Source organism: Acanthisitta chloris, unplaced genomic scaffold, assembly GCF_000695815.1.
Source record: "Acanthisitta chloris isolate BGI_N310 unplaced genomic scaffold, ASM69581v1 scaffold44798, whole genome shotgun sequence".
In the NCBI taxonomy this organism is placed as follows: Eukaryota; Metazoa; Chordata; class Aves; order Passeriformes; family Acanthisittidae; genus Acanthisitta; species Acanthisitta chloris.
The window spans coordinates 14,879-26,883 of record NW_008687311.1 but is presented as its reverse complement, the minus strand read 5'-3'; the positions used below and the strand labels follow the sequence as shown (position 1 = coordinate 26,883).

At 37.9% G+C, this 12,005-nt stretch overlaps 2 protein-coding genes across 2 annotated transcripts in view; one reads left to right on the top strand and one right to left on the bottom strand.

Annotated features, from left to right (window-relative positions):
• METTL9 (methyltransferase like 9) overlaps nucleotides 1-12,005 on the top strand; it is an 18,422-nt gene that overhangs the window by 4,469 nt on the left and 1,948 nt on the right. The window contains exons 3-4 of the mRNA XM_009080510.1: nucleotides 1,927-2,136; nucleotides 2,569-2,753. Coding sequence (XP_009078758.1) covers nucleotides 1,927-2,136; nucleotides 2,569-2,753 — 395 coding nt within the window. The remainder of the gene's footprint in view (nucleotides 1-1,926; nucleotides 2,137-2,568; nucleotides 2,754-12,005) is intronic.
• Nucleotides 6,407-12,005, bottom strand: part of IGSF6 (immunoglobulin superfamily, member 6) — a 5,997-nt gene continuing 398 nt past the window's right edge. The window contains exons 2-6 of the mRNA XM_009080507.1: nucleotides 10,449-10,799; nucleotides 9,416-9,528; nucleotides 8,249-8,305; nucleotides 7,542-7,625; nucleotides 6,407-6,445 (exon numbers count right to left, since the gene is read on the bottom strand). Coding sequence (XP_009078755.1) covers nucleotides 6,407-6,445; nucleotides 7,542-7,625; nucleotides 8,249-8,305; nucleotides 9,416-9,528; nucleotides 10,449-10,799 — 644 coding nt within the window. The remainder of the gene's footprint in view (nucleotides 6,446-7,541; nucleotides 7,626-8,248; nucleotides 8,306-9,415; nucleotides 9,529-10,448; nucleotides 10,800-12,005) is intronic.

The following is a 12,005-nucleotide window of genomic DNA, read 5'->3' as shown; positions in this document are numbered from 1 at the left end:
CTGCTTTCTCCCCCCACTGTCTTGCCCTTTGCTTTACCTACTGGGATATTTGTGTCAGCTACTGTTGTGATTGTCCTCATTGGTTGCTGGTTCCAGTTAGGTCTATACTGCACCAAAGACTTCCTACTAGAGTGTGTGTGTGCCCACTGCAAATCATGGCAGATTTCTACACAGTGCAAAGTTGGCCAAGTGTTGTCTGGTAACACTGATGTAGAATTCTGTACTTTCTCTTATTCTGTAGATCTTAATTCCACCACTGTTTGTGTCTAAGCTGTACTTGAACAGGTAACTTCTGATGTAGCATGTTTGACATCACCAGGAAAGCAGGAAAACAGAAGTTTATAAAACAATACTCTCCTAGTTTTACTGCATCAGCCTGTTTTGTGGTTGCAGGGGAGTTTAGCTGTTTGTGGGTGCTTTAGTGTTTTTCCAAAGAAGTCTATGCCTTTTTTTGCTCATGCAAAAAAATGCATTTTGCAGAATGTATTTTGTTACATTGAGCTCGTTTCTCCACCATCCCCACCTCTACACTGACTACATACTTCTTCACGCTTGGATATGAGGATAGGAGCTGTCTGCTAAGGCTTGAAAAATAATATTTTTCCTTATTTTCTACTCAGATGACTTTATGAGCTTCCCTGTGGTGTTCTTAGTTATGTGTAGCCTTATATAAAGGTTCCTTTGGTCTCTTCTTCCTTTCTCTTCCTTTTTTTTTTTTTTTTTTCAAAGGCACTTCAGGGCTTTGAATAACACCTCATAATGCTGTTAGGAATAATAGCTATGAGCCAATTACACAGTGTGGACTGACACAAGTGTGCTGCAAGGGGGTTCTGCTTAAATTGGATATAGTCTGTTTATTTTCATACATTTGCTATCCTGCTTTAGTTTCTTCTATATGACTTTGTGTACTCCATCCTTTCTGTTTGTTAGTTTCTCTGGTTTTTAGTACAGTCAATCTTTCCTAGGCCACCTCCTTTTCACATTTTATTTCATTCTTTTATTCTTTTTGTCTTTGTTTACCTTTTTTTCTGTTTGTATTTTTTTGTGTTCATTGTCTTTAAGTTTAACCTCCTATCCAACAGTAGCTTAAAGAATAGTATTTATCTCCCTGCAGTCTATTACTGACCTTTTTCCTCAGCTTGTTCTTCTAACTGTTTCATCATCTGAATTCTGCTATGACAGCTGAAATGTGTCAGTGTGTAGTCTTCAAACAGTTACGGGCGGGTATGTCACTGACTCGATCCATAAGGAATCCAACTGTCACCTCTACCCAATTCCTTAATGAGTTGCCTATTTTCTATTCCACAGCTTTTCATGTTGAATGCAGGATCTGCAGATATCAGCAAAAGCTGTTGTAACATAGAATGAAAAAAACCTCTCTTGCCCCTCCAGCAGTGTTATTCCCATCCTTTATTCAAATATCTTCCTTTGCTTCCCTCCTAGTTCCCATCCTATTCCTCATGCATTGTGCATACTTGTGTGTCTGCAGCCATTTTATTTCCCCTGTTATTTCATTTCTTGGGGTTTTTTTAAGGTAGGTGGCAGAGATTCAAATCTGCAAATGTGACAAATAAGGTTCAAATCTGCAAATGTGAAAAATAAGGTTCAGCCTTTATCTTTCCTTCCCTTTCTCTCCCCCTTCCTTTTTTTTTTAATGCTATCATTTTCTTGAGCTGCACCCCATGAGCTCTTCCTTACCTAATCAAATTCCTCCTGAAGTCTTAACCACTGTAACTGCATGTGGCTCTGTGTTTGATCTCTGACAAGTGCAAGGCAAGTTGAACTGGATTTAAAATTTATCTGAGCAGTGACCTTGTCTACTATCACGTGTGACTGGTTCCTGCCAAAGCACATTCCAGATTCCTTCATTGTCTGTCCTGTTGAAGTTTGCACAAAATTGGTCATTTCTCTTTTTTTACATTTCAGGCTGCTGGGAAGGGGCTCAATGTTTGTGTTTTCCCCAGAACAATTTCAAAGACTGCTTAAAATAAATCCCGAATGGAAATCCCACAGACTTCTTGATTTAGGGGCTGGGGATGGAGAAGTCACTAAAGTCATGAGTCCTCACTTTGAAGAAATCTATGCCACTGAATTGTCTGAAACCATGATATGGCAGCTGCAGAAGAAGAAATACAGGTATCCTGAATGCTCCCTATGTCCTTTATATCAGACACTGCAGCAATCTATTGGTAATATTTAATGCATGTTCAGTATTTTCAGTCAATTCCTTTATTGTTTGGTTGTTATGGAAAAGGTTAACCTGTGCAAAACCAGGAAAACAAACATGTCTGATCTTCCCTTTTACCTGTGTTGGTTTTTGTCTCCTTTATTGCCTGATGGTTATAAGGCAATATAAAGGTTCATAGGTCTGGATATACAGCCATGCCAGTCATTGACTTAGTTTTCTTTTCCAAAAGTCCAGAAGGGATCATGTCTGTCTCTTCTCATTGCCTGAGTGCTGACCTTATCTGCACTGTCAACACATCCATAGGGAATTTTTGATTTCAGTGACTCTCTCTGAACTCAGCTGGTTTTTGTTTAACAAACACTCTCTCTTTCCTTTTACAGGGTGCTTGGTATAAATGAATGGCAAAACATAGGATTTCAGTATGATGTTATCAGCTGTTTGAATTTGCTGGATCGCTGTGATCAACCACTGACTGTATTAAAAGATATCAGAAGTGTACTGGAGCCAACTAGAGGCAGAGTCATTCTAGCACTGGTTCTGCCATTTCACCCATACGTGGAAAATGGTAAGTACACAGGTTTATAGCTACTGAGGCAGGTAAAGAAAATGTTTGTAGGATATAGTATCCCAAATTAAATATTTAATAAATGAATGTTTGCATTGGATTTTTTTACAAATAGCTTGTGCAGGGCATGTTCAGAAGGATGAAATCATAGGTAAATAGGCCACACGATGTAAATTGTTTTCTTAATTCCCCAGCATACATTGCTGGCAGCAACAAAAAGCTCAAATATTGAAGTCACAGATCCTGCTCTGCAAGTTGCCACATTACAGCTGTGTTGGAGGAACATGGGAAAACTGCTCTTTACCTATAGGTAACTCCAGTTGTCTCCAGTGACCAATTGAACTAAATCATCAGAACTGTCGAGTGCTGAATAGAGAAGTTCAGGTCAAACTGTTTCAAGTGTTCCAGATCAATCCCACCTAAAATTTCCTAGGGAGATAATGTACACTTTCCAACATAAGCTCTCAAAGTAAAATATAGACCCCTAATAATACAAAGTATCAAGCACTATTAATATTGTATTAATTTATATTGCATCAGTAACTGGAATAGAAAAGTAAAATACAGTGCCAAAACTCCATTATTTGCCCTAGCTGCATTTTAAAGAAGTACATGAGAGATTTTCAAATGAATCTCTATGACTAAACTTCAAAAGAGACTGGAAACCCTTTTTTACATGCCTGTGATTGTGGATTCAGGTTGAGGCACCCTAAAGGTGGTTTGAATTTCAGAAGGCTGATGTTCATCAGTCACTGTTGGGACTCTGGTTCTTCTTGAGTATTAAGACTTGTCTGTGGGAAGGCATGGACACCCAGAAAATACAGTGCTGATAGTGTTCAAATGCATCAGGCTGAAACTGGTTTTCTGCTTTTATATGCCAGTGGTGTTTTGGTGGGAGAAGGGAGAAAAAAAAGTTGTAAGCATAAAAAATTATGTCATCAGATGAAGAATTACTTAAAATACAGTATTTGAACTTACAATTTTGTAACTACTGTGAAAAGTAGTATGTCTGAAATTAGATTTGGGGTCACTTACACATCTGTACAGTATTTCAAGCATATTTCATTACAACTTATTGTTCCAATAATGTAGAACAATATATCTTCCTCTTGTAGAAGTCCTTTAAAATTCCAAATCACAGCAGTGTCTTTCTTGTCATTCATTGGCATGTTAGAAGCAGAAATTGAGAAATGCTTTGGGTGGCTTTTTTGTTTGTGTGCCATCAAAACTGTGTGTCATTGTGTTACCCCACATCTAGTTTTGTGCATGGTGTTGGGTAACCCTGTGAGAGACACATACAACTCCCTGGCTCAACAGGGTAAGTTAAGGAAGAAACTATTCTAAGTCCACTTACGTCCTTCATCCTTAATCTCCTACCTGGGAGGAGAATAGCCTGTTAAATTGATAAATCCCAAGGGACTGGAAACCTGTTCTGTGGTTGTTGAACTCAGTCATCGCTACCTGTTGAAAGCTGAAATACTGTTATAAGATGTTTTGCAAACCAGAGTCGTAATTTTATTGGAGGTGGTGACTTGGAGCAGATTAGTCACTTTGCTCAAGGCAGTTTTGTTCCCTTAAAACATACTCAGTTTGTCTGTTTTTCACTCTTGTGGATATGGACCCATATATACTTACACAATGCAGGTTAGCACGCACAAAGGTTGCTGTCATTCCACTGATGCTTTCCCACTTACAGTCTATTGAACTGTGGACTGGAGGAACAGACAGTGAACTGCCAGACAGTCTTTATGATGTACAAAAGGTTTAGAATTCCAGTATTTTCATTCAGCTGTTCTACAGGGTGATGCATTTAAAAAAGTGTTAGGTATCTATATGTGCTTTACTTTAACAAAATTCTATTTGGAACATTCAAAGAGGAGAGCATTTCATGGCTCAAGGAACTTCTTGTAGTAGCTAATTAAAACCAGCTTGGACCCACATAGAGAAACCTTTGAATTTTGGAGAGGGAGAACAGATGGAGAAGAGTTGGGGCAGGCAAGGTGTTTGGTCAGTGTATAGATCTGTTTCTAGAAGTGGAGAAACTGTTTTAACCAAAACGAGATATTTGGGTTATTACAGGTAGTGTAATGGGATGGTAATGGTGGAAACTGTCTATGTGAATAGCATCAAACTTGGTTCAAGAGAACAAAGCAAGGTGGAGAAGGAAGTCAAATACAGATCTTTGCTTGCTGTTTCTGGAATTATAGTGACACCTAGAGCCCAGAGTTGCCTAACCATAAATTCTTTCGGGAGATTTTCAGTTTTATTTTCAACATGCAGAACAGCCAGTAATGCAGTTATTGCACATGTCTAAGTTGGGCACGTTAAGCTGGATGAATCATAAGGTATTAGACTAGTCACATAAGAACAAGTATTATCAGAACTTTATATTTTTAATAGGTATCTCATATGGTCATGTAAGAATCCTTTTGATTCCTAATACAGACAGAATATATAAAGTCGTTACTAGATAATATATGACTAGACTGGTTTAAGTTTCTCTAAAATCAAAATGTCAGGGATACCATTAGTTCAGAATTAGTGAGCACTAGCAGCCAGGGAGAGGTGTGTTCTCCATCCTCCTGAAGTACTTGCTACAGACCGAGCTGGGAATGGAGTGCTGTGTGAGATGGACTCTTGCTTTGTCTCAGTTGTCAGTTCCCATCTCACTGAAGTGAGAAGTGCCACTTGTTAAACAAAGCCTTGTGTTCTTTTGATGATGGTGAAAGGTGCAGCTGTTCTTGAGTAGGGAGAATGCCTGATACTAACAGATCTCTTGGAGAAGTGCTGATTATGTAGATTAGGTAGTAACTGCTAGAAAAGTAGAAGTACTTTTTCTAGAAAAGAGCTGTACTGCCTTTTGACTAGCTAGTGCAGCTCTGTGCTCCTGCTTGTATCCATGTTGAACAGGCTTGGAAAGGCAGAACTTGGTGCTCCAGGTAATCCTGGCTTTGGATGGTAGGACTGGAAGATGGAAGTTGTCTGTCTAGCAAGTGAATTTTAACATTGGCTGAGCAGCCTTCTCGTGGTGACCACTACTGTCCTTTCCTAAACAGGCTAGAAGGAAACTCCCACCCCCAGTGAGCTTTGCCATGGTAGTACACGTGTTTATGTTGTCAGCTGTTCCTGCTTGCCTAGCTAATGCACAGGTTTTGCTCTGTGCTCAGTAACTGTTGATCTCTATATGTTCCATGAATAACTAACACATTGACAAGACTAAATCCAGAATTTCACCTATGAAACAAGTTTATTTTCTGTTCTGTCAATTATCACGTATCTTCCACAAACACTGAATTCATGTCAAAGGAATACATGTAAATTTATGTAATTAAAAAAAAAGACTCATAATTAAATCTAAACTGAAAAAGGAGAGTTTTATGAAGCATTAGCAGTTGTCTTAGGAAAGATGAAGTCTTTTCCCACAGTTCTTATTCTTGCAGAACGGAAAATGCAGTATATAACACAGATTTAATGTACAATGCCCTTGGTTTTGGTGATCTGTTTAGAAAATACTCTTGAAGAACACTGCCCTGCAAGGTTTTGCCCTCTCTTTTTAAAGCAAAGGAAGTCTGTGAAGAAGTGTAGTGTAATTTCTTCAGCTGCCCCTTTGCTTGCACGAGAAATGCTGAAAACATCTGAACTGTTATACATGCTCATCTGTTCTGATAAACAGTGTCATCTTCCAGATCATCCTGGGGAAAAAATGTAGAAGTATTTTGTTACTGATGTGAATTTTTTTTTAAATGAAGGCAGAATTTCTTCTTTGAGACAAAATCCATCCTTTTACTGCTTCAGTGAACTCCTTTCCCTCCACTTGGCCAGTTTTTGTGCACATGGTATCTGTAGGATTCAAAACCTGTTTCTTTTCCTGTTGGCTTTTCCTAATCTCCAGGGAGCACAGAGGCAGGAAAACATAGCCCTTGTTTTCATATCTGGTGCTCAAACCAAGGACTGGGTCATGTCAACAGGGGCTTCAAGTCCTTAAAGGGCTAACTACAGAGGAAAACAATTGGGGCTGTATGGAAACAAGTGAAGTAAAATGTATAGAGGAGAAGTGTTTGACTTTGTTCCATATTTCATTTGGTTTCTCATTGCGTCTCTGAATGGTACAGTCCATACTCAGAATAAGGAAGAATTTATACTGTTTTTCAAGAGAAGCAACATTTTTGAAGCAAGATTTTGAAGCCATTGTCTTTGCATGTGAATTCTAAAGTTGGGTAGTTTTGTTTGGGTAATGGCATGGCAAATACAAAATTATTGTCATATAAGACTTATGAGCATAAACCTGGAATGATGAGATAAGTTGCGTAGCTTCACCCAGTGATGTTGAATACTTAGTTTAGGGTTTTTATGCTGAAGGAGAGGGAGATACCTCTAAGAATGTTTTAGAGCTTTTATAGCAGTTTTGTTATGATTCTGCCCCCCAGCTGCCCTGGGTTATGGTAGCAGGAGGAACTCTCAAACATGCACTCTTTATAGCTCCATGCATTTTACCAAAGAATCCAGAACCAGACCCTTTCTTGGCATCAGAAAAATTTATGGAAGTTCCATTTTTAAATGTGCATGTATGCATTCTCTATGGTATATACTATCATATATATATGTACACACAGTTGTATGTTTATGGTCATTTAGAATGCTTTATAATGTCAGTGGCTCTTGTATGATAGAGATTTTTAGACCTTTATCATCTTTAAGAAAGAAAAGTCTGTTTCCAGAGGAAGTGGAAATGGTGTACTCTCAGAAACTGTCAGTTCCCCATGAATGTTGGTATTGGTAGATACTTACAGGCTGTTGGCAGTGCTCAGCATACCCCTGCTTTTGAAGTTCTTGGGCGATTGCTTGAAAAATTTTTCGTCCACTACTTATTTTCTGCAAATGATTTAGAATATTTTAGGTGAGTGCTACATTCTAAGTTGGGAGAAACATCTTTTTCTGCCTTTTATAACTCTGATTTTCCTCCCATGTATGTCCTTGGGAATGTTACTAAATTACACTTGAAGAACATGGAGTTTGGCAGGCAGAGGGGTTTTAGATTACATTATTATTGCATTACCCAACCTTTAATGGATATTTAAATGTCTGGCTTCTGATTTTTGTTCAAGGATATTGTGACAGACATTCTTAACAGACTTGTTTTAAATACATGAGGGCTGCAGCCTTTAAAGCAACAAAAAATTAATAGCAAAGCCTGTTGTTTTCAGAAGTTTAAACAAAATTCACTTAAAACCCAAGGGAAGCAGCATATTAGAGATGGCCTTTACATAGACACCTTTATCATATATCCAATTTGTTAAAAATCAGTGAACTCATTATTTCCATGTAACTTCATAACTAGTTCTGTACAAACCTGGAGTGAAGCCTTAACAGCTCTGAATGCCTCTTTACCTGAATCATCAATTAATCACAAAATTGTTGCCCAATATACTTTCAAAAGACAGGGGAAAAAAAAGCAGCTCTGAATCACAGACAAAGCAAGTGAAGTGATAACATACACAGTTCTTTGTTCTTTGGTCATCTTTTCCACTTTTCTTTAGCAGCTTTGGCTTTAACTGGAGGGAGGGATAATAGAATAAAAAATTATTAACACACAGGATGAGAAGGTAGCAGAATAGTTTAAAGTGTTGCCCTTTTACAGTGTCAGTTTGTAGATAAAAGTTTTGTTAGATCAGCTTATACCATTGGAAAAATCAGAGAAGTTTTCAAGTGTTTTAAGACCTTTTTCAGCTTCTGGCAGTGGATATTGTGAGTATTTTTGCTCTGAGTGCAGTGGGACCTGCCTGAAGCATTATTCAGTTCTCAAAAAAAACCCAAAAGGCATCACATTTCCCAATTTTTTTTCCCCTGAAAAGGCTTGGTTAATTTTTCCCACTATACTCTTCACCTAGTTTAAAGAAAAACAAACCCCCAAAGACAGTCCTTGTCCTTATGCTTAGGCAGTGATCACTACAGCAAAGAACCATTTAACCATCTGATACCAGCAGGGGCTGTGAAGTCCTCACTCTCCTGTCAGAGTCTCATTATAATGTAAAGATTCCTGTTGCAGCTTTGGGTGTTTGTTTTTAACTAAACACAGATTTTGTTCTAGAGTTTAAAAAACAGAAACCCACAGTAGTTAGTAACTTTTAACCATGTGCCTTGTCTTGTGTTTGTAAGCATAAAACCTCTTCCAAGTCTCTAAAGACTTTTACATTTTACCACATTCTCTCTTCTCTGTATAAATAGAATGTCATTAGACAAAGTCAGTCTGCAGTAACTTTACTGGAGCTCACAAATCCTCTGACATGAAATTTAGGTTATTTTACCTTTACTGGAAATTAGTTTATGATTTATGATGGTAATTTCTAGTTTTGCTTTTTCTCTGTGTTTTGCTCCTCTCTGACTTGTTCATTAATACTCTCAGGATAACTTTAACTTTAGAACACCTTTTCTTTTAGACACTTTACTGAAAAAAGAAAATGTAGTTGCTGTTGAGACTACAGGTATGTGCCACACATAGTTCACAGCTGTGTGCAGCACAGGCACTTCAACCAACCACCTCATCAAAACATAACCAGAAGAGTTATCACGTCAAGGAACGTGTTTTTATTCTCCTTATGGAGATGTTAAAACTGCAGAGATTTACAGAATGAGCACAATCAGGAAAATCACTTTGAGCCTACCTTGTAGACCCCAAAGAATGTGAATACAGTAGTGCTGTATAGGAACAGTAAGGATGAGGCAACGATCATGAAGATGAAGATGAGTTTTCCATCACTGTGCAGCTGCTTTGCTCCTTTATTAAAAGTGTTAGAATAAAGGGCAGTTATGATTAACATAATTTACTTAAGATTCTGCATTCCAGCCCCTTTCCCCTGAGGAATTACAAACCTTATAGTCATCAATATTTTTCTAGTTCATTTTCAGTCTAAATTCCTCCCTGTGATCATTTTCATTTTGGTTGCCTGAATGTTTGCAAGGCCAATGGACACTTGTTTTGATTCTGAACCTTTCCTTTAGGGTTAGAGAATGGAGTCCAGTTTTCTGCTCTCATAAAGGCATATCTGAATAAAGCTCACAGGCTTTTGTTCAGAAATGGAATTACATAGAGGAAGGAAGAAATATAAAGAATAAAGAATATAAAGTAATAAAGAAATATCCAGCAAGGTGGTGGGGTTTTCATTTTTTTCTCTTTATTTTAGGCATGTAAAACTGAAATGTAATTATTGAAGCCCCATTGCTTTCTTAACAAGAAGGCAAATAATAGAAAGGTTTAGAATTAAACCTTTTTCTCATGTTGGCTCAGGGAATCCCCAGGTCTAAGACATTGTGCTGTTGCACTTATTTCTACTAAATGTCAGTTTCTCCACTTCTCATTTTTCTTTTGATACTTCCTTTGTGATAGCCACTCAAGCCATTATGTAAGAGGATGTAGAGTATGGCTAGACAAAACAGATACAAAACTTCTTTCTCTTGTAGAATCCTAAGTCATTTGCATCGTATAACAGAACAGTCTAATTAGCAAATGACATTGAGATGCTTATTTGTAGAATCCCTCTGGTTTTACTATTAAAATGTTAACACAGTTATACTAGTCCTAACAGGTTTGTTGGTATTTCCATTTTAAATGCCATTCTTGAAAGTGTAGATAGAGTATTTAAAAAAACTAATTGATTTCTTCTAAGATGCTTCATTAAGGAGGAAAGATCGACTGACCTGTTATGGTTAGTACTGTTCCATTTCCTGTTTGTTTAGAATGGGGTGAACTTGAGTCTGAAAATGCTATTCCACAAATGTAAACAGCACTGTCATCTCTTGTCAGGTGTTTGATCTTGAGTGATATGGTATTTCCTGAGAAATGTACTTCATACTTCTGCTGATCTGTGCATTCAGGAGTACACAAATCCTGGTGTTTGGTGGTTAAAAAGCGAAACCACAGAACTTCAGGTGTGGACGAGGAACATTCAGAGGCAGAGAAAGAACATGGTAGGGATACACTGTTCATGGAGTAATCAACTTCCTGAAACGTGGGCTGAGTGACAGTGACTTGGCAGGTATCTGCCACACCTGTTGGGAATGAAGAGTTGGGAATGTGAGGGACAGTTAAAAAGCAAGGCACAACCTAAAAAGAGAACAACCTACTTTTTGTTCATTTGAAAAGATGGAAGGAAGAAAACCAACTCTGTTTCAAACTTGAAATTTTTGAGGCTGTTCCCAGCAAACTTTTCTTTTAAGCTAGTTCTTACAGCTTGCCTGTCTGTTCATTTAGCAGCTTTACCTGTGTAGTAATGTGCTTAGCTTTCTGTTACCTGACAAAATGCAGAGATCTATGTATCTGAACCCTGGAGAAGACCAGAAGAATACTTGGTGCAGTTCCCTGCCTCATATTGAGTGTGTTTTGGGGATGTGGGTGCTGTGTGACATGACTGTAGGTGCTCAGTACAGCAGTTCTGCAGGGGTTTCCTTCTCTTCCACTGTTTGTGATCTGAGACAAGGGAGACAACCTGATGGCAGTGGAAAAGTCATGAATTAAGACATTTATAAATTAGCAACTTCATAACATTGATTAGAATTCAACAATAGTTCCTAGACATTCTTCTACTTCATCAGATGTAGTGACTGGCTTTCTAAGGATAATAATAATAGTGCTTGTTAGTTCTGACATTTAAAAATGTGTGGGGAGAAAACAGGAAGGTTAATCAGAAAAGAGAATTCTAATTAAGGAACTGAAATGTAAGGTTTAATGTGACTGGTCTGGGAGGGTTTTTTTTAAGTCATTATTGAAATTCATAATGTAAATACCATTTTAGTATATTTAGTTTAAATAACTGCAATTTATTTGAGTAAAATTATGGAATTGAGATGATTGCAGTGAAAATGAGACTGGTAGCTTAACAGCATCTTTTTCTAGTTCCTAGAAAATAACAAATTAGAAGAAAAATAAACTGAAGCCTTAGTCAACTGCTGATACACAATTTATAGGCCTGTCTGTGGTGAACAATCAGCACTGACCCTTCATCATTTTTCTCACCAAACCCAAGCAATTCAGTGTCTGTGACTTCCACAGGAATAATACCAAGCTCTGTTTCTCTGTTAGCTGAATAGCAGAGCCATTCCACAGCAGCTACAGCAATCTGAAGGTTGTAATAATACAAATTATTGATGTGATTGCACCCTGTGTGGTGAAAGGCAGAAGCTCTGCACTTGATTCCCTTCTCTTTTCTACCTTGCTCAGGGGCTCTGGGTGGCCTTGCAGAGCAGAACTCCATGGCT